General features: G+C 42.1%; 1 protein-coding gene across 3 annotated transcripts in view; it reads right to left on the bottom strand.

Moving 5' to 3' along the window:
* ENAH (ENAH actin regulator) overlaps positions 1-26383 on the bottom strand; it is a gene marked incomplete at its 5' end in the record, with an annotated part of 102239 nt that overhangs the window by 32833 nt on the left and 43023 nt on the right. For all 3 annotated transcript variants that reach the window (XM_081114355.1, XM_081114357.1, XM_081114356.1), the window contains 2 exons: positions 17410-17587; positions 20801-20966. In XM_081114355.1, coding sequence (XP_080970481.1) covers positions 17410-17587; positions 20801-20966 — 344 coding nt within the window. The remainder of the gene's footprint in view (positions 1-17409; positions 17588-20800; positions 20967-26383) is intronic.

The raw sequence follows: 26383 nt of genomic DNA, 5'->3' as shown, positions 1-26383 counted from the left end.
GGTTCCGCCATGAGAAACCTTAATGACCATCCATTCTTATGTGTCATGTACAAGGCAGACTATTTTTAGCATCTGGTGAAGAATGCCACTAAATGATGGGACATTTTAATGTCTCTGGATAGAAAAACTAAATGTGTGATAAAATGAGATAAATGCTGGACCTAACGAACCGACAATTACAAAAGACCAGTTTTGAAATCTAATCCATTAAATAAAAAAAATAAAGAAGTAGCTATCTTCCACTCTTGGAGAGAAATATATGAGTAGTGACATGCTGTACATGTCTATGAATTCCAGTGTGCCAGCAAGTGCCTCTTAGCAGATATTTTAAAAGTGTTTCATAAACCACTAGTATAAAAAAAACAAACAGTTAATAAACGCTTCTAAAGTAAATTCTTATCATCTACGAAGTCACAGCACAGAGTATTTTATACTACTGGAGTAAATGCCACCACCAGAAGAATAAGGCTCATTCAAAATCATACAGAACTGGTTTATCCCGTGTAAAAAAAACAAAAATACAATAATTCGATCTGAACTTACCTACTAATTTTTTCCTCATCTCTTTACACATTTTTTTTACATTCATCATTTAATTTGTCCTCTAAAGACAAACTAGATGGCAAGTGCAGTGATATATTTCATTAGGTTTCCTAAGACTCGGCTATTTTGATAACCACATGAAGGAAATATAAAAATATATTAATCCCATGTCATCAGTAAGAACAACAAAATAAAAAAAGCATTTTAAGTTAAAATAAAATAGACACTTAACTGTTTGCATAAATGAGAATATAGAACTTGGCTGGCGAACAGCTTGGAATTCTTTCCTTCTTTAGAAAATTAACATAATAACATAAAAATCCTGCCATAGTAAGCCATACGCTAATGTTTAACACTTTACAGGACAAAGACGTCTTGTCTTTTTGGGGCAGAAGAAGGTGGGAGGGCAACTTTGAGAAAATATAAGTAATTTGGGGGAAGAATTTTATATAGATCTGAAGTTATATTTATCCAAAAATGCTACATGGGCAACGCACAAGGCTACTGTGGTTTAACTAGTTTTATAAAATACTGTTTGTGTATTTAAGTGAAAACCTCAGGCTGCTCGAATAATTAAACAGCTGGACGTCAGAAGGTTACAAGAAGAATGCAAAGATTACTACAGCTAGGGCAGGCATATGTCACAACGATAACACTAATAATCTATTAAAAGCTATCCATGTAAATCTTAACTCAAATATACAAATTCAAGAAGATACGTGAAACTTTCAACTCAATTCCATTGGTTTTATTAAACAGGTTTAAAAAAAAAACAACAAAAAATGAACAGCCCTGGCCGGTTGCTCAGTGGTTAGAGCGTCGGCCCATGGACTGAGGGGTCAAGGGTTGGATTCTGATCAAGGGCAGGCGCCTCCTCTGCAGGCTCAAAGCTCGGCCCCGGGCGGGAGCAACCAGCTGATGTGTCTCTCTCACATCGAAATTTCTCTCTGTCTCTCACCCGCCCCCCCTTCTACTCTCGCTAAAAATCAATGAAAAATATCCTCAGGCCCTAACCGGTTTCGCTCAGTGGATAGAGTGTCAGCCTGCGGACTGAAGGGTACCAGGTTCGATTCCGGTCAAGGGCAATAAGATACATTTTTTTAAAAAGAGGGCCACGATAACATGCCAGACAGATGGGCCTCTGACATCTCCTCTTAAAAAAAATAAATAAATAAATCCCCAAGTGAGTAAATAAATAAATAAACTAACAAATTAACAAAAGTTAACATAACTCACAAAAGACTCTGAAGGACAAAAAGATTTTTTGTATTTTTTAGCAATTCACAGACTTGGACTCTGTTTTGAGTGAAAAGTTTATGCAGCAAATTCGTTTTAAAAGAAGTTCCTCTCCTGGCTGATATCACTCATGATAAAAACAATTTACGACAGTTTATTCATGCAGCTGAGGAGATCCCTTTTTTAAATATATTTTATTGATTTTTTACAGAGAGGAAGGGAGAGAGACAGAGAGTCAGAAACATCGATGAGAGAGAAACATCGATCAGCTGCCTCCTGCACATCCCCCACTGGGGAAGTGCCCGCAACCCAGGAACATGCCCTTGACCGGAATCGAACCCGGGACCCTTCAGTCCGCAGGCCGACGCTCTATCCGCTGAGCCAAACCGGCTTTGGCTGAGGAGATCCTTTTTAGGTGGGGGAGTTCGATCCAAGAACAACCGAAAATTCTCCCTATGTGGCTCTTTCTGTCTTTCCATAGACAGTCTTTAACTGGGGGCCAGGGAGGGGGAGCATTCTATATTTAATCGGGGATTGTGTTTGCTTCTTCTTCATCAATATTGTCAAGTCACAATCGCGAGCACATTGAAAGTGGTGTGCATGTAAAAATGATATCAATATATCATCAGCATTAAATAAAGGAGTTCCAGGTAAATGACGAACTTCATGTGCACGATTGCATTCTGCCTTCTTGTCAAGCCTTCTGCTGGGTTAGATAATTCCTAAGTCCCACCAAAGGCACCAACACTCAACAGGAAGCAGCGACTAGGATGGGGCAAGGCTTGTCTGCTGGCACTGTATTTTCTGGAACATAACTATCGCTTACTTCACAATATTCCTACAGGAGTGCCTGTGTCCCCACAGACTGCAGATAAGGTCCTTCCCTAACCAGTGGGCAAATGACAATATTTTATGAGCATCATGTATGGCTTAACAGTTCTCTTTTGGGGGAAAAAAAGAAGCAGGTCATTGCTTGTCCCTACTATATTATCATAAAAGAATAGCTATTTGAAGGTTAGTTTCCTCTCTTTTATTACCACCGTCATAACCAATGGTTGATCTTCATTTTTTCCTGGCTAGAATTCATACAGCAAAGCGCATGAATTATAATTTCTAATAAAGAAAATGCATCCATGTCACTGAAATGATATTCTATGAATGATGGAAGTCAGGGTAGAATTTCTCTCTGAGCCAGGAATGAATGGCAACTCCATCTTGACTTCAATACTGAGTTTTGGCTAAAGCAACATTTCATTCCTACAACATTTTAATTTTCACAAATATAATTCCACACTTAGCCACAGATTACTTAAAAACACAGGACCAGAAGACAAATAGGTGTCATTATAAACAATACAACCAAGTGTAAGCTTAGCCATGTGGTAATTACATTGTTCGCACAATTCAAGATAACAAGGGGGGGGGGAATCTGCTTTTTAACACATAATTTTGCAACTTCAAGAATTCACGTCTATTAAGGCTCGATCAAGCCTTTTCTCTGCAACTGGGTAAACCGTGCAATTGTTCTGCAGGTGGAACTCAACATATTCAGGAGCACACATAGAACATCAAGTAGGTTTTCAAAAAAGACTAGAGTCCCAAGAACACAAATACGAATCATCATCCATGGCTAGTTCAAAAGAGGGCCTGGAAGAAACCCCAAGAGGAGGCAGAAAATTCAGAATTAAAAGTTACTGATGAAACGCTTAATCTGCAATTAAGTGTGGATTCTGGGGAGAAGTGGGGGGATTTATAAAGAGCCAAACTAGGGGCTCACTGCTGTAACTGGGTCACCTGGAGCAGTCACGAAATATACCAAGAAACACACTAGAATTTTCATTTGTGGAAATGTAGAACACACACGTTTCTTTGCCTAAAAACCAGCAAATGTGTAAATTTTAAAATAATTATCTTCATAGGTAAAAGAAGCAAGGCCAGGAATACTGAAGAATCACATCAAAAGCTTTGAGTCACATGCATAAAGTACGTTAAACTGTTTATATAAAATTCTAGCAGTAGATCATTTTATCATTTTATCTCTCATTTAAAAATCTGGCCAGGTATATGGGAGTCAAAAAAAAAAAAGAAAAGTATACATGAGTTAAAAAAAAAAAAAAAAAAAAGCTCTGATTTGAAAGTTACTTTCTGAACTTGGGTTTTCAAAACAGAAAGTTTTAGAATCAAATGAAGATAAAAAGAAATCAGATGTGTGTGTGTGTGTGTGTGTGTGTGTAGATACAGCCTGTGTAAGGATAAGGATATGCGTATGTCTGATTAACTGGAATTTGGGGTAAGTGACATATCTGGTTTGTCTATACAAACAATACATATATGTACACACTTGTGAATAGGAGAGTGAAAGAAAACACTCCATAAAGCCTAAATTCACGCCTGAGCCACAAATACCTACACCACGGAATAGAAGGAGGCTGTTGGGTCAGAAATCAACCTACGAAAGCAAGGAAGAGCTTACATCTGCCTGGTGACGTGCACACCTACAAACCCAAGTTCAGCAAAAGCTCCCTCCCAATAGGGCACATCCCCCAAATCATAGGAACATGGACCTAATTTCCCCCCTAAATTCCAAATTAAAAGATTGCTCTCAAACAAAATAGTTAAAAATGAAAATGAACAAACAAAAATAACACCCCACTCTTATTTGTAGTGAAAGAAGGGAACCGGAAGTCAAGTTTTAAGATGCTAATTCTAAATAAATCCTCATTCAAGGATGCCAAACTCAGAAACTCAAATCGCCTACGTGAACCACAACGAATATCACAACATAAAAAAATAATAAATCAGGAGCTAAGCTGCCTTATCCCAAATACCACAAAACCAGACCATGGCCCTAAGGGAACGAAAGGGATGGCAATGTGCAATCAGCATGTAGCACAGCTTGAAAAAGGAATGTAAACGTAAGTAACGTTGCTTACCACAGAAAATACATCGCAAATTAGTGCTGTCCTGGGTAGCAGCAACCTTGCTCGGGGCTGCAACAGACAGCTGGGTGTTAGAAGCTCCAACGGACCACGGGGCCATCTGAAGAACTTGACATACACTAGAAGGCGCTTGGAAAGGTTCAACATGTTTTTCATAACATACTTCCTGTCAAGACCCTCCTCCTGGAAGCACTATCATGTCATCAACGTTAACCTCTCGAACATTCGCTTTCTAAAAAAGTGGTGGGTAATCTTATTTGGGGGGAAAGCCTGGAAGCCACAGTTGGAATGAGGCACTTACAGCTTCATTATTTCCCCGAGTTATACAATCAGAGAGTGCAATCGATTTATGCAGGACAATAATGTTTTTAAAAGTAAACACAGCTGCGCTACCGGAAGTCAAGATCTCTGGCCATTGGAGTGAATGTCATGATATCTACCCTCTCTTTTAGTCTTGCTCATGTAGGAGAATTTGCAGCTGAAAAAAAAAAATTTTTTTTTAGGGGAAATGCTTAAACTTAACACAAGAAATACTCATGTCTATCTACTAGTGGAAAAAAGACCAAAGCCATTTTTAAACAGCCTACAGCAAGTAAAGTGTTCTCTATACGCAGATATAAAATAAGAATATCCTCATTTGCTTTCCACTTTGGAACACATCAAAACTATTCATTGTTTTGCCAAGCCACATCCTATTGTTCCTTTTCCCCCCTCAATAGTATATATGTACACATATTTGACAATGTACCATTAAATTGTGTGGCCACATCAAATAGCCTTTTAATATTTAGGCTATCTACATTAAAATTTTCCTTAAGCATTAATGAAGTAAATTCTCTTTATGAGACAAAACTCAATGAGAGGAGGTGATCATTTATGAAAAGGGGAAGGGCTTATATAAAATCAAGGTGACATTCAAAACTGAGGTGGAAAAAAAACAAGATCAGATTTTTTTTTTTTTTTTTTTAGTATTAGAATTAGCGACATTCGATAAAATCCTATAGAAATTCTTTTCGGCATGGGAAAGATTTTTTTCCATTGTTATTAACCAGAAACAATAAACCGGGTAGAAACAGATCGACTTTAAAAAGTCTACATAAAGGCAAACAAGACAAGTATTTTAGATTTCCTCTAAAACTGTATTCTTCAAATAATATGATTTATACTAACTAAAGTCTGCACAGAATCAGGATCAAACCAGTTTATATTTAAAGAATGCACAGCTGAAAATGGTAATACATCTTAAAATTCAAGATGCTTTAATCACATTGAAAAATTAAATTTAATATAGTCCAATTAAGTATAAACCTTGTTTTAAAACTATTTTTCAGCAGATACTCTCAAACACAAAGATTGATACATGTCCCCTTTGCTAGGTCGTTCCAACCACCCAATCTATTATTAAAGTCACATGCACAATATTTACAGTCATAACCAAAAAAGACCACAGGCATACATATAAAACGGCTACCACGCTAATGCGATCATCCCAAAGGAGATGAACAATTTAGACATTTTTCAATAATTACATTTTAAATGTAAACCTTGAAACACTCTGCCTTACCCATGTTTGTAAGTGGCTACTCCTACGAAGCCTTGATGAAATAAACATGCCTAGCCTTCAAGGTTCACCCCTCCGGTCCCTTGAATTCACATTTAATGGGGAGTGGGGAACAGAAGGCAAATAGAAAAACTTACAAGGAAAACCTGAGACATTATCTCGTCTCTGACAGCAGAGAAATGACCGCGGTCCATCACCGATCATTTTGGCAAAAAAAGTCATCTGCCCAGTGTCACAATGCATTGTTACTGCACGAGACAAAACATTTTAAACCCAAAACTCCCAATCTTGTCACTGGTCAAACTATTATGCACCATCTCTAAGGACCGTCTTCCCACTGACTTTCACTTCTTACCATCGCGTCAGAAAATTACTGATCTCCACTCTGATTCGGCTGCTTGAATCCTACTGCAGCTTGCATTTCCCAGAGATACTAAATTATTCATTGCATCATATGCGTGCCGCTCACAGCATTTCCTGCTTCATATTGATGCTACTAGCTCTTCTCGGGCTCAGCCAGGGAGGAGGGTGGACTATGGGAAGGAACATTCCCTGTCCAGACAAGTAAATTCGGCAGCGTGACGATACAGCGGAATTCGTTTCAGCATCGATATTCCATCGATCTCACATTTCGCCTAGAAAGGGCATTTTTCCCCTTTACGTGAGCCCTATTAAAATAGGCTTCAGGGCGAGATAAATTAGGATGGGCCCTCAAGAAAAACACGAACTGAGGACCGTGTACCCAAAAAGCAACGTTTGTTATGTATTCAGACGTCAGGAGAAGAAAAATGGCCATCGCCACCAGCTACGCTCCCCTTACAATAGCCATGTGCTGGTGGTTCACTTATTTCTTTTCTTTTTTAATATATTTTATTGATTTTTTACAGAGAGGAGGGGAGAGGGATAGAGAGTTAGAAACATCGATGAGAGAGAAACATCGATCAGCTGCCTCCTGCACACCCCCTACTGGGGACGTGCCCGCAACCAAGGTACATGCCCTTGACCGGAATCGAACCTGGGACCCTTCAGTCTGCAGGCTGATGCTCTATCCACTGAGCCAAACCGGTTACAGCTCCCCCTGCCTTTTAACATTCTTTACCATCACGTGTTTTGCATGAGCAGGGACATGCAGAAACCTGGGTGACATACGAGTAGCAGGAAGTGACAGGCTGTTGCGACGTGACCAGCATCACTCTATTCTCTCGCTACCTATCATCACCACATTAGACCCTCAGCATTCATGTTTCAAACCACCAGAGGGTTCCACTGTTCGCGGTCAGTCCCCAGGCAATTCGTGGCGGGGAGAGGAGCCATCTCAGCGTCTTTTCCGAGGATTAAGTGAGGCAGCGTTGGCTCAAAGCTGGCTCTCATCCCATCTGCACTCGGGAAAGCTGGCCTGCTCGTGCACAAAAGCAGCATCCAAATTAGCAGCGTCCGCACTTCTGACTGCTAGGAAGGCCCCGGGTATGACCTTCACGGTTGCAAAGTCCTAGGAGATGCACTTTTGAGAGGGAATGGAAGCAAAAGTGTTGGTGTTGGTTCTAAGCAGCGGTTCTCAACCTGTGGGTCGCGACCCCTTTCACAGGGGTCGCCTAAGACCATCGGAAAACACATATATAATGACATATTGTTTTTGTGATGAATCACTATGCTTTAATGATGTTCAATTTGTCACAATGACATTGGGGGTCACCACAACATGAGGAACTGTATTAAAGGGTAGCGGCATTAGGAAGGTTGAGAAGCACTGTTTTAAGGTGTCTAGAGTTGCCTGGAGGGAGACACTGCACTGGTATGGCTGCCTCCATTTAAAAAAAAAAGTCAGGGACTATCGACATGGAAAGTGGCACAGTCACTGAGAAAAACAGTATTGAGGATCCTCAAAAATATGAAAACGACCATATGATCTGGCAGTCTTACTTCCGGCTGTATATCCAAAGGAAAGAAAAAAAGAATCTCAGAGATATCCGCGCTCCCGTGGTATTCACAACAGTCAAGGTATGGAAACACCCTAAGTGCCCATCAACAGATGGATGAAGATATACATACCAGACATGTGTGTGTGTGTGTGTGTATATATACACACACACATATATATATACAAGGACTGAGAATATATATGGATATACACGTATATATACATATACATACAAGGACTGAGAATATATAGTGTGCCCCCCCCCCAAAAAGGTATGAACACTTTTTGAATCATTATAAAGGCCGTGTTTATTAATATACGTTTCATTTTTAAAATGGGGCTAGCTGGCCTACCTGGTGTGGCTCAGAGGCTGAGCGTCAACCCATTCACCAGGAGGTCAGGGTTTGATTCCTGGTCGGGGTACGTGCCCAGGTTGCGGGCTCCATCCCCAGTGGGGGACATGCAGGAGGCAGCTAATCAATGATTCTCTCGCATCACTGATGTTTCCATCTCTCTCTCCCTCTCTGAAATCAATTTTTTTTAAAAAATTGAGTTATCAGCTGTTAAGTGTGTAAGCATTTGGGGGGGGATACCATGTATACTGTATTACGTATAAATATACCATATATATTATATATCTATTTATATTTACATACATATAGATATGTGTGTGTGTATATACGGGTGTATATATATATATATATATATATATATACACACACACACACACACACACATATATTTATGTACGTATGTATATCCTCAGTCCTTATATAAACTCTCTGGCAGAGATAGAAAGTAAATTAGCGGTTGCCAGGAGCTGAGAAGTATGGAGGAATTGCGAGAGGGTAAGGGTGTGGGGTGGTGATAATGGCTTAAGGGCACAGGCCTGATGAAAATGTTCAGAAAGTGTTAGCAGCTACCTGCGCACCCCTGTGAGATACTGAAAGCCACCGAGTTGTACCCTGAGTGGGTGAACTGCATGGCACGTGCAGAAAAGCTCAATTAAAAAAAAAGAAAAGTGTTGTGTGCTTCCTCTGAGAAGTGATTATTACAACACCAAGTTGAAAGGTATCTCCATGCCCTTCACTGTCCCATTCCAGAGAATCTTAAAAGGAACAGACTCTGGTGGCGGGACTCGAGGCGGTGTTCCTCTCCCTTTCTGCCTTTCTGCCCTGCTTCCATTTTTAGGATCAGCACCGCCAGGAAAACCAAGCTTCCTTTCCCTCGGAGAAGAAAACGCTGCGCTGGGAGCTGGAGCTCTGGCCAGGCGGGGCTCTGCCGGGCTCCAGTTTCCGACGAGAGAACTGAATGTGAACAACGCAGGAAGCGGCTCCGCTGAGCATACCGACGTGACCGTGACCGAGCGCCCGCGGGGACGGCAGAGCCGGGACCTGGCGCCCTTCCAAAGGCCGGAGCGCGTTTCTGCAGGAATGAGAACCAGAGGCGCTGCGGAGGCCAGGGCTCTGAATGCGCGTCCATTCAGGGCGGTTTGGGGAAAACCAGCGCTGTCCCGGTTAAACCAGGACAGCGGCCGCCTCTCCAGGGGAACCCTGGCGCCTGGCCCTTCTCCCTCTCACTGCACGGGAGCTCATGCACGTCATCGGCCAAACCCAGAAGCAGCTTCTGTCTGAAACGACGATGCCCACATTTACTTTGTGACATTTCTTCTGCCCTTGCTCAGTGGATAGAACGTAGGCCTGGGGACTGAAGGGTTCCGGGTTCGATTCCGGTCAAGGGCACATGCCCGGGTTACGGGCTTGATCCCCAGTAGGGCATGTGCAGAAGGCAGCCGATCAATGATTCTCTCTTATCATTGATGTTTCTATCTCTCCCTCTCCCTTCCTCTCTGAAATAATAAAAATATTTATTTTTCTAAAAAAAGTTATCTGAAATTTTAACTGTTTAACATCCAGCAAATGAATGCTTCTCTAATTTATGGGCAACAAATATGATTAAGATTCAGGGATACAAGTAGTTATATACAAATTATTATTCTCATGCAGAAAAACATGGAAGTAATCGTGGGTGACATCCTCAGCTCAATGCAGCACCCTTAATTCAATTGCAAGCTTGCTGTATGATATAAGCCTGACGAGAACTGAAGTCACCAGGCAAGACTATCAGACAATCCTATATAATAAAAAGGTAATACGCAAATTGACCGAACTGCGGGACAACCGGTCGCTATGATGCGCAATGACCATCAGGGGGCAGACGCTCAACGCAGGAACTGTCCCCAGCCTGCAGGCCCTGATTGCCCGATGGGGGCCTGCCAGCCAACCTCTCGGTTCCTTCCCCTGGCCGGCGGGCTCCGATTGCCCGATGATGAATGGGGAACTTGGGTGGGTGGCGGCAGGTGGGAGTGGCCAGCTGCCAGCAGCTGGGGAAAATGGCCCTGATCGCAGGCCAGGCCTAGGGACCGTACCCGTGCAAGAATTTCGTGTGCTGGGCCCCTAGTACATTATAAGATGCTCAACTGCCAGAGAAGCAGAGAAACAAGAATCAGAGTCAGAAACCCTTTTATTCTATTCTCTTAACTAACCCCCTTGGACTCAATAGTAAGAGTGAGCCGGTCCAAAGAAACTAGACTTATCATTCAGAGCTGTTCCTTCTCAAATAATCAAGGACATCTAAATACTCATGTTCATGTCAGGTACGGGGACTACTTAAACTTTCTTATCAGTATCTTGGCACAATCACAGGATCCAAAATTCCCTAAAATGTCAGCACTGCTAATTAGAACTTCTGAATGACTTTCGATGAGTTTCTCTCTACCAAGAGCTCGTTAAGTTTTAGTCCCAAACACAGAAGCTTAATATTTGCGTTAGTAAGTACAATCCTATCCCAGGAATTTATAAATGAGGAAGGCTCTGGAAGAGGCAAGTATGAGAGTGAAGCAACCACAAAAAAACTGTCCCACATCCCCCAAAAATCTGTTTCAAAAATGTTACTTACCCAGTAAGATTTGTTGATTTAGGAAAGCTCAAGGTGAAAGACACGATCCAAGGTTATCTTTGGGATCTTTTTGGGATCCAAGGTCACATGATTTTATTATTAGATTAGAGGCCCGGTGCACAAAATTCATGCACTTGGTGGGGGAGGATGTCCCTGAGCCTGGCCTGCGCCCTCTCACAGTCTGGGAGCCCCACAAATGGATCGCCCCAAAGAGGCAGACCCTGCCCACCCGACCAGGGCTCCGCGATCAATCGCACCCTGCAGAGGGAGGCCCTGCCCACCTGCCACAGCCCGTTGGTTGGTGGCCTGGGCCTCCCTCTGCAGGGCGATCATGGGGCGATGTCCGGGCCCCCAACCAATCACAGCGCACCCACCTTAGCTGGTCTGGCGCCAGTGCGTGTCATAGCATGGTCGTCCGGACAGTCATTCTGCTGTTGGGTCGATTTGCATATTACGCTTTTATTATTATAGATATAATTTCTGTATAAAAAGTATTAATGAAGCACCCCAAATGTGCTATGTCTAGAACAGTGATGGCAAACCTTTTGAGCTCAGCATGTCAGCATTTTGAAAAACCCTAACTTAACTCTGGTGCCATGTCACATATAGAAATATTTTGATATTTGCAACCATAGTAAAACAAAGACTTCTATTTTTGATATTTATTTTATATATTTAAATGCCAATTAACAAAGAAAAATCAACCAAAAAAATGAGTTCGCGTGTCACCTCTGACACATGTGTCATAGGTTCGCCATCACTGGTCTAGAATCAAATCTGTTATGTCTTCCCAGGAGTCCCATCCTCTTCCTCTCCATCTCTGGCCAGTAGACGCATTTCTCCCCTTCGTGGCCTGTCCACTACATCTCACTGAAATATGGAGAGAGGATGAATGGTAAAACCAGATCTGGGCACAGATGCCAGTTATGGCCCTGTCTAGCGGTGGGCCTTGGGGCAAGCCCGGACCTTCCGTAAGCCCTGAATCACATCTCTACGACAAAGACACCACCACCAACCTTGTATTAAAGATGACCAGTCATCTAGGTGCCCAATCAGGACCTGGCACACACACAGCGGGCACCCGGAAACAGGTCATTCCTGCCTCACAGCTGCTTTCGTGACTAAAGGTGAACACAGGTCGAAGGCCCAGAACTCTGGCTGGGCAGGCAGAGAGGCACTAAACAAAAGGCTGTCATACCCTCTTCTCTCGGTTCCTCTCCTCTTCGGACGACGTCACTTCAGGCCTCATCTTTCTCACCGAGATTACCACCCCGGCGTCCTAATCTGGTCTCCGTGCTTGTAACCACATACCAACCCGTTACATCTGGTCTGAGGCACCAGCCGGATGAATCACATCACATGACCGTCCCACCGACCACGTAACATGCGCGCTCCTCAGCAAGAACACAAGGTCCTTCCCAAACTTTCCAGCCTTGCCTCTTAGGGTCCCCCCCACCCCGGCCGCCCATCCATATTCTCATGCCCACGCCCTACACAGTCCATCTGCTGCTTCCCAGCTGCTCCTCGCTCTCATGCCGGCAAGCCTACCCGGAATGTTCTGGGGGCCTACTCATTCTTCAAGACGCAGCTCAAGCGTCATCTCCCCTTCAGAGAGCTCCTTAACCCTCTCACTTTCTTCATTTCCAAAGGCCTCTCTGCCCCCTTCCCAGCACCTCACAAAACGTAGTCTAATGTTGCTCCCGCCCAACTGTGAAATCCTGGGAGGGAGGGAAGAGGCCGTAGCATGTCAGTATGACTCCCAGCGCCACGGGGCGGTATCTATGCTCAAAACATGTGTGATGGTTTTTGTGCTATAACCTTCATACGGCTCTCATGACCCATGGCACTCTGGAAAACAGAAGTGTCCCTGCCAACATAGCGGAATCTCCGTATTTATGTGTATTCATAAAACCTAAGGAAAATTTCGAACACGCGGGTATCTGTGAGTATGTTCTCATTTTCGGTAGATTTGTGGGTTTGTTTTTTTTTTAAATATATTTTATTGATTTTTTTACAGAGAGGAAGGTAGAGAGATAGAGAGTTAGAAACACAGATGAGAGAGAAACATCGATCAGCTGCCTCCTGCACATCTCCCACTGGGGATGTGCCCGCAACCCAGGTATATGCCCTTGACCGGAATCGAACCTGGGACCTTTCAGTCCGCAGGCTGACGCTCTATCCACTGAGCCAAACCGGTTTCAGCAGATTTGTGGGTTTTTTTTAAAAATTCTAGCAGAAGCAGTGTTACCACGGGCAAAATATTAAGATGTCCTTCTTACAAAGGTATGCTTAAGCTTGGTTGAGTAGAACACAGCAGGATAAACGTACTGGCGAGGCGTGATTTTTCTTTTAAAAAATGAATTAAAAAAAAAAATCATTTCCTGTTTTCAAATGACTGCCACCTTTTCCAAAATGGAACATTGTGCAAACTGACCTCTACCAATCATCGCAAGGACTGGCTTTATATTCTATATAACCCATAACTGTTAGCTGCGAAACTGCTATACATGCACTTGCTAAATAATATAGCAATCCCAAATATGTCTGAATAAAGCGTTTTGAATGCACTTGTTTAAAATCTAGCCCATCCACCCATTAGGCAACGGAAACAGATAAACTGTAGCATTTGGTAGAAAAGGAAGAACACTACTTCAACTCTTTAAAAAAACAAAAAGGGTACAACATGTGATTTTTGTTTCTTAAATCCCAAATATAACTCACTGTACTGAGTACCTCCTGTACTTCCCCATATATTAAATAATTGCACACCAAGTTAAAAAAACAAAAGTCAAGGAAAACATGCCTGCCACCCACCCTTTTCCTGAGAAACAGACATAGTAAACACGTATAGAACACCTTGCAAAGGTCAGCGTGACGAGCCCCAAAGGAAGCTACTTTTCTTAATTAATTTAAAGAATGTGTTTGCGGATTTAAAGGATTTAGGGAGCAAGGGAGCGAGGAAGAGAGAATTGCGTAATTATTGGTTTTGGTAAAAAAAAGATAGGTTAGTGGCGTTCAAATCCTGCTCTGGGGACCACACACGTGCCTCAGCGGCCATGGACTCCCAACCCCCCACATTAACTAGAGAAGCTCCCCCTTTTGTTTCTTGTCTGTTTATGCACCAAACTTCTGAAAACGTTATTTGAACAAAAATGTCTGTGACTTTAAAAAAAAGTCTGAACATCACTAAGAAAGACTAACCAACGTACAATGGGTAATATGGACATTAACACCCAATAAAACAATAAACAGGCCCTAACCGGTTTGGCTCAGTGGATAGAGCGTCGGCCTGCGGACTCAAGGGTCCCAGGTTCGATTCCGGTCAGGGGCATGTACCTTGGTCGCGGGCACATCCCCAGTGGGGAGTGTGCAGGAGGCAGCTGATTTATGTTTCTCTCTCATCAATGTTTCTGACTCTCTATCCCTCTCCCTTCCTCTCCGTAAGAAACCAATAAAATATGTATATATTTTAAAAAAAACAATAAACAGAAGCATTCAATATGAAAAAAAATGGTTTTAGAAAGCGGTAAAACATTAAGAAGCAGGAAAGACTAATATCTGTAGTCGCTTTATCGTGATGCATAAATGTTTCTTTTGCTTCTGATCACGGACTTATTGGGTCTAGTATTTGTTTAGGGAGTAGGCATGGAGGTTAACCTTTTTCAACTTGGTTTTGGCAGAAAGACAATGGGTGGCTTTAGCAAGGAACTGGCTGCCAACCCAGAGCAAGCAGCTGTGGAAGGAAAAGATGGACAAGATGAGAGGCGACAGCGCTGGTATGTTTGTTTAGGTGGATGGGAGGGGGCCTGCAAAACAAACCTGGGGTAGGGAACAGACCTATCCTACTTTTACAGAGATTTACAGAAAAAAAGTAAGGCCTTTCCCAAGGACATTTCTGATTCTTTGCATCTATCTCCTCCCATGCCTTCCCTTCCAAACCCATTAATGGCATCAAAAATCAGAAATTAGCCCTAGCGGGTTTGGCTCAGTGGATAGAGCGTCAGCCTGCAGACTGAAGGGTCCCGGGTTCGATTCCGATCAAGGGCCCATGCCAGGGCTGTGGGCTTGATCCCCTGTAGGGGGCTTGGAAGAGGCAGCCAACCAATGATTCTCTCTCATCATTGATGTTTCTATCTCTCTCTCCCTCTCCCTTCCTCACTGAAATCAATACAAGTATTTTTTTTAAGAAATCAGAAAGTAGTGTTTATCTACAGTAATTTATGAAACGTCATTTTCTAAATAGATCAGACTATGACAAGCACCCACCATATGCACTGTTTTCTCTGATGAAAAAGCTATAAATACAAAAGCCTCTTTGCCAATAACTTGTGCCATGATGCAAGGAGATGCCAGGATGGGCCAGCTTCTTCCACCTTTTTCTCCCTCTTTCCTCAGTTCACAGTATGACAGGTTAAGGTGGTGACAGAGCAGATAATAGTGGCTCAAAATAATCTAAGAAGAACCTAGTACATTTTTTGCCTTTTCAAAATGCTTGTGTAGCCAGTAACATGATGGGTGATTTTCCCATTTGCCAAACGCTCTATAATGCGGAAATTACAGAGAATGTAATTGAGTCGCTCCCCATGAAGACTCATTAATTTCAAAATATCAAGAGCAGAAGAAAAAAACATTAATTAGCGCTTGCATTTTGAAAGCAAACTGTATGACTACATACTGATAAAAACAATTCTTCCCATTTGGTTCAAAAAAAATAAAAAAAAAACCAAACCCGATGACTAAACAACAATTTTAACTACTTTAAATTAGCAACGTTTAGCTCCTAATAGTGTAAATACTCTTTTTGAAGGTTTAGAAATTAAAATGCTAGTTTGTTCCAAACATGGGGAAGCCAGATATGACTGTCATACATACACTGCCTAAACTTTGATCCTTTAATTATTTTACTATGCAGTTAAGATATTAAGAACCACAATTCTAATTTCTTTCCTTTGATAAAACTATGGCGACAGAAAAGCAATTCTACAACAGAAGGCTGATACAATATTGATGCCTACAAGGTAAGTACAGTGACTTCCGATCATCTACACACAACACTGCACAAATGCAGACTTTTCTATACTATTTTCTGGACTTAGAGACAAACCAGTCATTTATTTTCTCAAAATAGATAACATATGAGAGCTGTGTACAACTTATTTATAGAGATATTAATTTCCTCAAAGGAGATCTAAAATAAATCATCTATAGGCATTAAAACGTGACTTCCAGCAAGATTCCAAAAATGTCTCCTTGCACCGAAATTCACATTGGAAGTAAACTAACAAATGGGCTAGAAGTTTCGATCCTTTTTACAATGAGGGAAGGAGTAAGTCAAATTTAATGTGTCTATAATAGGTTTCAAAATTCTCTACCTTTCAACAAAATAGCAAATCTTAATCTGACTATCGAAATCACTCCTTTAAAATACATAAAGGTGGTTCATAGAATATTTACATCATCTGGGTCACTATGAAATACACAGTGCAGGCAAGAGTAATCACATTCATGTTGTTTTATGTATAGCATTTGTTTGCTGATCATAAAAGCTATCTCCCCAAAGACAACAAATACACTGGTGAATTTCTTTTTCTGTTCTTTAAACAAAAATAGAGCTCATCTCTGACACATATACAGTATTAAATCCTAGAGGGTTTGTATGTGTGCATGTGTGTGTGTGTGTGTGTGTGTGTATGTTTCAGTTAATTATTTCTACATAGCTATCTAACCACCAAGCAGTCAGGGGAGATGCAGTTCACAGCTAAAACCACCTGAGGGCACTCCTAAAACTGTGAAACAACTTTTAGAATCAAACGTTTAAAGACCAGGATGCAGGAGACCTAGTCCTACTTGAGGTTCAAGGCCTCAGGAGTGGCTTAAAAAACATGCTTCGGAAACCACGTGTGTCTTCCTAAAATCTGAGATGAAGATTAACGTGCATCATTTTGATCTACTGCATGTTCTCTGGGCCTCCTGTCCTTGCAAGGAAAGTTGAGGTTCTACAGCAGGAGGAACAGAACGAGGTAGCTTCCAATAAAAGCATTTAAAAATGACTAATGAACCAATCTCATAGGACTATCCTTCCAGAACTCACATTCACATCAGCCAATAAAAAATTCACAGTTCTGCAAAGAATAACAGAAATTCAAGAATAATTTCACATACATAGATGATTTAAAAGTTGGTCAGAAAAGGTCTGTTTTAACTGACAGACGGCACTTCGGTTCAAGAAAACAAGCCAACCGCAGGCTCCTTACCTGTTTCCTGTGAATTCAACACTTCTAAGGCATGCATCATGGCACTTGCAAAGACATTGGCATCTTCTTTGCTGCCAAAGTTGAGACCATACACCTGTCTAGCGTCTCGCCATTGGTGGAAGGTCTGTGTAGCTTGATTGTACTTCAACCCTTTAGGAATGGCACAATTTATCACCACCTAAAAGACAGTAATTCTTTTTATAAAGTCAAGCAAATAAATGGCAAAATCGACAAAGTCAACAAATCCTGATTGAAAAGGTATTAATTCGTTCATCCTTAGCCCTCCACCACCGCCACTGCACTCGCCAGCCATGAGGCAGGCTTCTGGCTGAGTGGCGCTCCCCCTGTGGGAGCACACTGACCACCAGGGGGCAGCTCCTGCATTGAGCATCTACCCCCTGGTGGTCAGGGCGCATCATAGCAACCAGCGGTTTTGCCATTCGGTTGATTTGCATATTAGCCTTTTATTATATAGGATTTTCATTCTCCATATATGTTAACCCCCATAAAACACTATTTTTAGTTTTATATAGTCAATGATCGACTAAGATCAACACCTAGGCTTTTTAGTCCTCTGCCCTCTTCAAGCTTCTGTTGGGACCATTTTTGATCTTGAAGAATGTCTTCCCAGTGAGATCTGGCGAGGAAGTCTCTCCATTTTTGTCTGCCAGAAAATATCTTTATTTCACCTTCATTTTTTTGAAGAATATTTGTATTAGGTACGGAATGTTACGTGGTCACTCACTTCCCTACAGTCATTTGAAGTTCACGGCCTCCCAGCTCTTGATTCTGCTGAGAAGTCAGCTGACAGTTTATTGTTGCTGCTTTAACGGTATCTGATTTTCAAGGACTGCTCAAGCGTTTCACCTTGTATTTAGTTTACAGTGATTTTAACACAATGGGTTTCTATAGGGCTTTCTTGGTACTGATTTCATCCCTTTTGAAAATTCTTGTTTACTTTCTCTTCAGTTATTATTCTGCCCCAGTCTCCCCTGTGATTACACATACTCTGCACACTTTTCTCACTGTATTCCCTTATGTCTCCCCTAAGCGCTTTGTGTATTACCTATTTCTCTCTGATTATCTTAGCTTCAGTCTGAATTTCTTTTTCCTACCTCTATTTCAGTTTACTAATTCTTTTTAGCTATTTCTAATTGGTTATAAAAACAAAACAAAACCATCTCTGAGTTGTTAACAGCAGTTATTTCATGTTTCGATTCTTTTTAAAAAAAAATCTTTATTGTTGAAAGTATTACATGTCCCCTTCGTTCCCCCTGGACCCCTTCTAACCCACCCCTGCACTCCTCCCCGCCCCCTCGTCGTCCCCCCACCCCCGCCCCCAGTCCCAGGCCTTAAATTTCCATTTTGTTCTTTTTTCAAGCATCCAGTTCTCTGCTGAAATTCTCAACCTGTCTTATATTTCCTTGAATGTATTAAGCATAGTTATTTTAAAGTCACTTCCTGATAGCTCCATTAACTGGATTCCCAGGGGTCTGTCCTACTGCTGTTTCTTTCCCCTGTCTCCTCGTATGCCTGGGTATTCTGATTGAGTGCCAGACACTGCATATGGACAATTTTAAGGACATGTTGATGCCTACGATGATGTTATATATATATATATTTTTTTTCCCCCCAGGAAAAATGTACATTGGCTTCTGGCAAACAGCTAGGGAAACTAACAGTCTTAAGTCACCTTAATCCAATAGTAACTGAAATGATAGAGGCTGTGCTATGAGGGCCAGTCTACTTCTGAGTCAAACTTCTTCTTCCCTACATATGGGAGGGACTTCTGGGTCCCAAACCATGGCCTGTGAGACTACCCACACACCCTCCCTCATTCGCAGGGCCTGACTTCCCATGTTTGCTCTACCGGCCCCATGTAACAAAGGTATCCTGGAATGAGAGAAAACCAATTTTCATTAGCTATATGCATAGGTACACATCATTATGTTGCTTTAAATATTTTTATAAAATGTTATTTTCTTTTATATACTGATCTTGTATCTTAATAATAGGGGCAACCTTGCTGAACAGTCATATTAGTTGTAGTATTTTATCTCTGTAGATATTGGGATTTTTCATGTAGAGAATTATATCATCAGTAAATAAAATCAGCTCTACGACTTCCTTTACACTCCTTCTGGCTTCAATTTCTTCATCTTTAGAGCACCAGGTTACCTCCTCTGCAAAGCTAAATGAATGAAAGCGATGAAAGTTGAAATCCTCAACTTATTCCTGAGTTTAGTGGAAATCCTAAAAATGTACTGTCCCGTGAGATGTTTGCTGTATGTTTGCGTTAGTCATCCTCATCAGCTTAAGAAAATTCATTTTTATGCCAAACGTGCTGAGAAATATTACCTTTGGGTTTTAATTTTATCACATGCTTTTCCTGAATCTCGTTTCTAATAGGTGTTCTCCCGGTATGTTACATTATTAGTTATTGAATGTTAAATTATCCTTACATTACTGCTGAATTTGGTCTGCTAATATCTTCCTGAGGACTTTTTATAACATTTTAGGTAAATTATTCACTATTGATATATTTTATGATGGCAGATCTATTAAATTTTTCTACTTTTCTGCCAGTTTTGGTCAGTAATACTTTCCTACAAAATGGCCCACTTACCGGCATAAAGCTGTTCAAAATATCTTACAGTAACTTATTTTCGTAGTATATCTATAGCTACATCTCTTTTCCAATCCTAATATAACTTTTTTTTCTGCTTGATTCTGCCAATTTTTCTATTCAGTAGGGCAGCTTTTGTGTTAACAAGTTCTATTTATTTTTAGTATTTCCTTCTGCTTCCTTCTTAAGCTCATTATGCCATTAAGAGTTGCCCATCTAAAGACAGCTTAGATGTCCCACAGGTTTCTATATATAATCTCTTGTCACTCAGGTCTAAGCACTTTCTTTCTAAACATTTTCTAATCTCCATAACGCTTTCATATCAGTGTCATGAATTATTTAGAAGTGTTTTTAAATTTCCAAACATTTTAAAAACACTCTGTTTGTCAAAAACTATAAAGTCACCGGATAGCTTACTTTTCTTAGGGATTAAAAAAAATCTCAATGTTTTCATTTGGAAATTGCCTGACTTGTGCAGGCAGACGTCTTTAGAATTATTTTTAAACTAGAAGCCCAGCGCGCGAAATCGAGCAGCCCCACCCACCCATGCCTAACGGCGTTAGGGCCACGGGGCTTTTATAATAGAGATAGGCATTTTCTTTGTGGGCCGACACTGAGATACTGTTAGGGCTGTTCTTCAGGACGACCTATGCTTTCCACATCGGGACTATTTTGACTACGGTTCCAAACCACTGCTTTATTTTCGTGAAACAGCAAGTCCTTCCGTAACACAGGACGGCTTGAAGAACTGAATCCGACACGTACCTGATGGTCCTGAATCTTCCTGCCCACCACTCTGAAGGTGTTGTTGCCGGTGTGGTGGTAGATGTGGACTCTGCTGAACCCAGTCGAGCCACCAGCTGGCACCCACTTCTTGTTGGCATCATCGTAAACCATCACAGCAGCTCTTGCCTGACAGATACTCTGTTCACTGTGAGAACAAGCAGAAGAGGAAAAAAGCAAAAAAAAAAAAAAAAAAGCAAACATGAGACATTTAAAATATGCTCAGTTGTCCACACAGCCATATAAATCAGAGCCAGCCGACTCAGCAGTCACTCAACAATCAGGGCTTTACTGGGTGCCAGAAACAACAGTGAACAAGACAAAAGCTTCCTGCCCTTGTGGGTAAAGGGTAATGAGGGACATAAGGAGGGGATCAGGATCCACGAACACACAAGTAACACAAAAATGTTTTCTTCTAAATCTGAGTATCAACATGCTCATTAAACTGAACACAACTCTAAGTATAAATTACCCATTATGTGTTTAATCCTATATAATAAAAGGCTAATATGCAAATCAACTGAACAGCGGAAAGACCGGTTGCTATGACATGCACAGACCACCAGGGGGCACATACTCAATGCAAGAGCTGTCCCCTGGTGGTCCGTGTGCTCCCACAGGGGGAGCGCCTCTCAGCCAGAAGCCAGGCTCATGAGTTCTTAGCGCAGCAGGGGTCATGGGAGCCTCTCCCGCCTCCATGGTAGCACTAAGGATGTCCAACTGTTGGCTTAGGCCCCGCTCCCCATAGGACAAGTCTCATCAGTCGGACATCCCCTGAGGGTTCCCGGACTGTGAGAGGGTGCAGTCCGGGCTGAGGGACCCCCACTCCGAGTGCATGAATTTCATGCACCGGGCCTCTAGTATGTTTCTAGTATCAGTGACCTGTTTGTGAATCCCTCTGTACTGAAAACCCGTTGGCCATCAGGCTTGCTTCATGGTCTATATAACAAATTCTGAGACGCTCTATCTGCCCCTTAAGATATGGAGTTGTCCCCTAACAATCAATGATGGCAATGTGACTCACTCTGACGCCCCTTGGCCAGAACACCCTATGTTTCAAATTTCTTCATTTAAAAAATGGAAAAGTAAAATGAGATGCTTCCCAAGGATCCTTTAGATTTTACTTCTAACCATCACAGATAAATACGAAAACAGGACAATCCCAAAATAATGTCTTTAAATCTCAGCTTCATCTCAATGATCTGTTACCAAGTGAGACCGAGATACATGAATAAATAAAATGAGGGGAGATGATCTGAATTTCACATTAAGCACTCATTTCATCTTTCAAAAATCCCCTAATGCCACCCTGGGGGGAAATGGTTGATTAGAATTTTAGTTTAATTTGTTTTTGTTTTTTAAATCAAATATGAAAGTGAACAACAGAAGAAAGCAGGTACGGTAGTAACTCTATGCTTTAACCCAAGCGCCCCACATACTGTAGAAGACTTAGCTGATGTTTAAGCCGTAACTGATGCAGAGGCCCCCAAGTAACTCACCCAACCCCATCTTTAACGAAAAGCTTTGCTCATTCAGCCCACTTTAGCCTCAAAGGCTTAAGAAAGTAAATCATATGGGTTCCTCCCCAACGTCCACAGGAGCAAAAAGTCACTTTCCCGACCTCTTCTCTCACCCCCATGTCTGCCCCATCTCTCAACACTTTATGTGTGTGTTTTACTCAACTTGCCAGGCAATCTGATGACAGCGGATCATGGAGACCTAAAGGCCGCAGCACTGAGCAATAACACTGCTTCAGAACAATGGGTTCCGATTGTTTATATTTTTCCACTGGCGAGATTTTACTAAAACTTGTAACAATATTTGCGCAGCACGAACACTGAAATAAATCCACTGATAATCTAAAACTGTATGCCTGAAAAATTTTAAACATAACTGTAATTGAGTTTTGATTTTAGAGAGAGGAAGGGAGAGGGGGAGAGAGATAAAAACATCAGTGATGAGAAAGAATCATTGATCAGCTGCCTCCTACGTGCCCCCAAGTTGGGATCAAGCCCACAACCTGGGCACATGACCTGACTGAATCAAACTGGTTCATGGGCCTACGCTCAACCACTGAATCACACCGGCTGGGCTGCACTGAAATTTTGGGGGTAAAAAGTTCTGGGAATAAAAATAAGCCGATGACTAGAGCTTGAACTATTATTATTTTTTTAATATTTTTTTTATTGATTTTTTTTTTTTTTTACAGAGAGGAAGGGAGAGGGATAGAGAGTTAGAAACATTGATGACAGAGAAACATCGATCAGCTGCCTCCTGCACACCCCCTACTGGGGATGTGCCCGCAACCCAGGTACATGCCCTTGGCCGGAATAGAACCTGGGACCCTTGAGTCCGCAAGCCGACGCTCTATACACTGAGGCGAGCTTGAATTTATTTTTTAAGCTGTGATTCAAGAGCACTTGTCAGCACAAGAGTGGAAATCTGGTCCTCACAAGAGAAGCACTTACGTGACAACATTTACATAACCCTATCGCAAGACGACATGAACCAAGGTAAAGCAAAGCGCGCAATCCAAGAAGCAAATCTGAAAATTAACAAAGTCACACTATTTCCCCGCTTTCAAAAACTACTATTTGGGGACATACAATATGATTCCCATGGTTCAAGAAATACGGTCTCCTCAAGACAGTCCCAGTGGGGTCATGTACATTAGGCCACACTGAACACCTATTTTTTGTAAATTTGGTCGTTTCATGCTCAAAAAAAAAAAAAAGAAGACAAAAGGCTTTGCAAAAAATAAAAATAAAAAAACCCAAAAGCAGAATATCCCCACTTCTTCCTCTGCCTTTCCTTCCCCCACTGCTCTACAGTGGGTATCTGGAGACATTCCAAAGATTGCAGCACACGGTTCATCGAACAGCTTTTAATTGGCGCTTATTATACAAACCACTTCATCAACCATCCACTGTCTGGTCACTTCAACATCCCTGGAAAAGCTACAACCACTGAAACAAAGACGTCTGCCAATGAACATATCCAAGTGGCCAGCAAAAGACCAAACATGCAAAAAAAAAAAAAAAAAAAAAAAGTTAGTTGATTCATTTTCTATTGAAAATGAAATGTCCAACATGAGAGGTTAAGGATAGAAATCTAACTCTAAGCAAAGCCAAGGAGCAGCGGGAGGGAGGAGCCAGGGTTAACGAGAAGAAGAACTAAGCTGCGGGTAAGAGCTGAGGGGCTCTGGGAAGAGGAGAAACAGCCACGAGAGGATGTGGAAGGTGCGAAGGGATGGATCCGGCCCAAATAGCTCTGCAGTCCTGGAGGACATCTGGCACTCGGAGAACCCACATCAAAGCCGGGCCAGGAAGGGACCGGCCTGGCCCACAGGGGTTCTTAGAGACAAATTCAAATCAAGTCCTCCCATTCCTTTCCACAACATCTGAGGATCTTTCCTGGCTGGAGACAGATATTCTGTGGTATTAAAAAAAAAAAATCTCTGGTCTTTGTCCCGGTCCCTGGCACAGAGCTCCTAAAACCCTTGGCAACTCCTGAACAGGAAGAGAGCCTCTGACATGCTAATGAGCTGACTTGTAGGCTTGAGGAAGGGAGCTGTTTTCAGAAATACTGAGCCATGATCAGAGGGTTGCAATTTTCAGTCCCACTCCTCCTCCCCCCCACCCCGGGGAGGGTAGAAGAGTCAGAAATCTAGTTCACAATCATGCCTACGTAACGAAACCTCCATAAACACACCCAAACAAGCTCGCATGGCGGTGCTGGGTGGGTAGCATGCCCAGGGTGGGCATGCAACCTCTGCACCCACCCCATCCTTTGCCCTATGCATCTCTTCCATCTGGCTGTTCCAGAGTGGCATCTATATATATATAAAAGCCTAAGCGACCGTTGGACCAGTAGCTATTATCGCACTGACCACCAGGGGGCAGATGCTCAATGCACAGACATGGAAACATGGAAAAGACTGATGAATGTCAGAGGGAAGGGGGAAGGGCAGAAAGAGATTAACCAAAGATCTTATATGCATACTAGAGGCCCGGTGCATGGATTCATGCACCGGTGGGGGGTCCCTTGGCCAGGCCTGCGGGGATTGGGCTGAAACCGGCTCTCCGACATCCCCCAAGGAGTCCTGGATTGCAAGAGGGTGCAGGCCAGGCTGAGGGACCCTATTGGTGCACGAATCCGTGCACCGGGCCTCTAGTCCTTTATATTAAACCAGCAATAACAAGTAAAGTACTTTCCTAAGTTCTAGGAGTCCTTCTCGTGAATTATCAAAACTGACTCTGTAGTCAGCAGGGCGTAAGTGGGTAAGCCTTCGTACCCCCACTGGCAGCCAGTATCTGAAATGGGGACGGTCTTGTGGGACTGAGCCATGAGCCTGTGGGGTCTGGGATAACTCCAGACAGTGTTGCAACTGAACTGAACAGCTGGACACCCAGCTGGTGTGGAAAACAGGAGAATGGGCTGCTCATGTGCGAAGAAAACCACTCCAGAGACCAACTCCTATTACAGGTGGGCACCAAATAAGCCAGTGAAGCACCCTATTTTGGATCTCACGGATTCACAAACCTTCGATACAGATCGGATGAATCCATACAGAAGGTTGACAATATCGTATTTTGGCCTACTTGCCAGATGGGAAATTGGGGACTGGGGCGGGATCCCCATAACCTAATAAATGGAGGTATTTCAGAACTTAAGATACCTCAAAATAAAGGCAACATACTGTATTATAGTAATATACTGTAAATGTCATAACTAGCTTTCTATACAATTCTCCATATTTTTTTAAAATATATTTTTATTGATTTCAGAGAGGAAGGGAGAGTGCAGGAGGGAGTGTGCAGGAGGCAGCCGATCGATGTTTCTCTCTCATCGATGTTTCTAACTCTCTATCTCTCTCCCTTCCTCTCTGTAAAAAATCAATAAAATATATTTTTAAAAAAATTTCTTTTTAAAAAGAAACAAGCCCAGCAAAAAAGATAAACATTTCATAGTCATTATATGACTATTCTCTCATTATAGCAAGCCTCAAAATGAGCGCCTACTCAAAGCCTTCAGCATCCTGAGTCAGTAAGGGAACTACTATCAAAGATTAAACCAGTAAATTATAGCTTGTGAAGAGCAGGCATTTACATTCGTTATAAACAAAAATTTCATTTTATGATCAAATGCACTGGGTATATACTCGTATAGCCGATACAGTTTTTCTTCCTGGTGTTAACTTGGGTATTTTAAAATAAAAATCTGGCATCAGAAGGCTGGAGAGAGCTGACTGTTTAAAAATATAAAGACCGTTAACACGGCATCACAATTCTGTGCCTTCGTCAAGTAACTGGTTCCTGAATAGAGTCAAATTTCCTGAACAGGTATACAGAGGACGGTTGCCAAATTCTCTTCTCCCAGGTACTCGTGAATGAAAAGCGTCCTGGTATTCAAGCTCCTTAAGGATGGCTTGGCTATTCTGGTCTCTGCTATATTTATTGAGGTTGCAACAAAGCCAAGTCTTTGAAAATAGCAACTTCCTTTCAAAGCCGTCACTCATTAATCGCTACTTGTCAAAGCAGCATGACAATGACAGTGCCCAGCCCA

The sequence above is a fragment of the Myotis nattereri genome, assembly GCF_964212035.1.
Source record: "Myotis nattereri genome assembly, chromosome: 20".
In the NCBI taxonomy this organism is placed as follows: domain Eukaryota; kingdom Metazoa; phylum Chordata; class Mammalia; order Chiroptera; family Vespertilionidae; genus Myotis; species Myotis nattereri.
The sequence above is the reverse complement of the archived record's forward strand: the minus strand, read 5'-3'. Positions and strand labels throughout refer to the sequence as shown.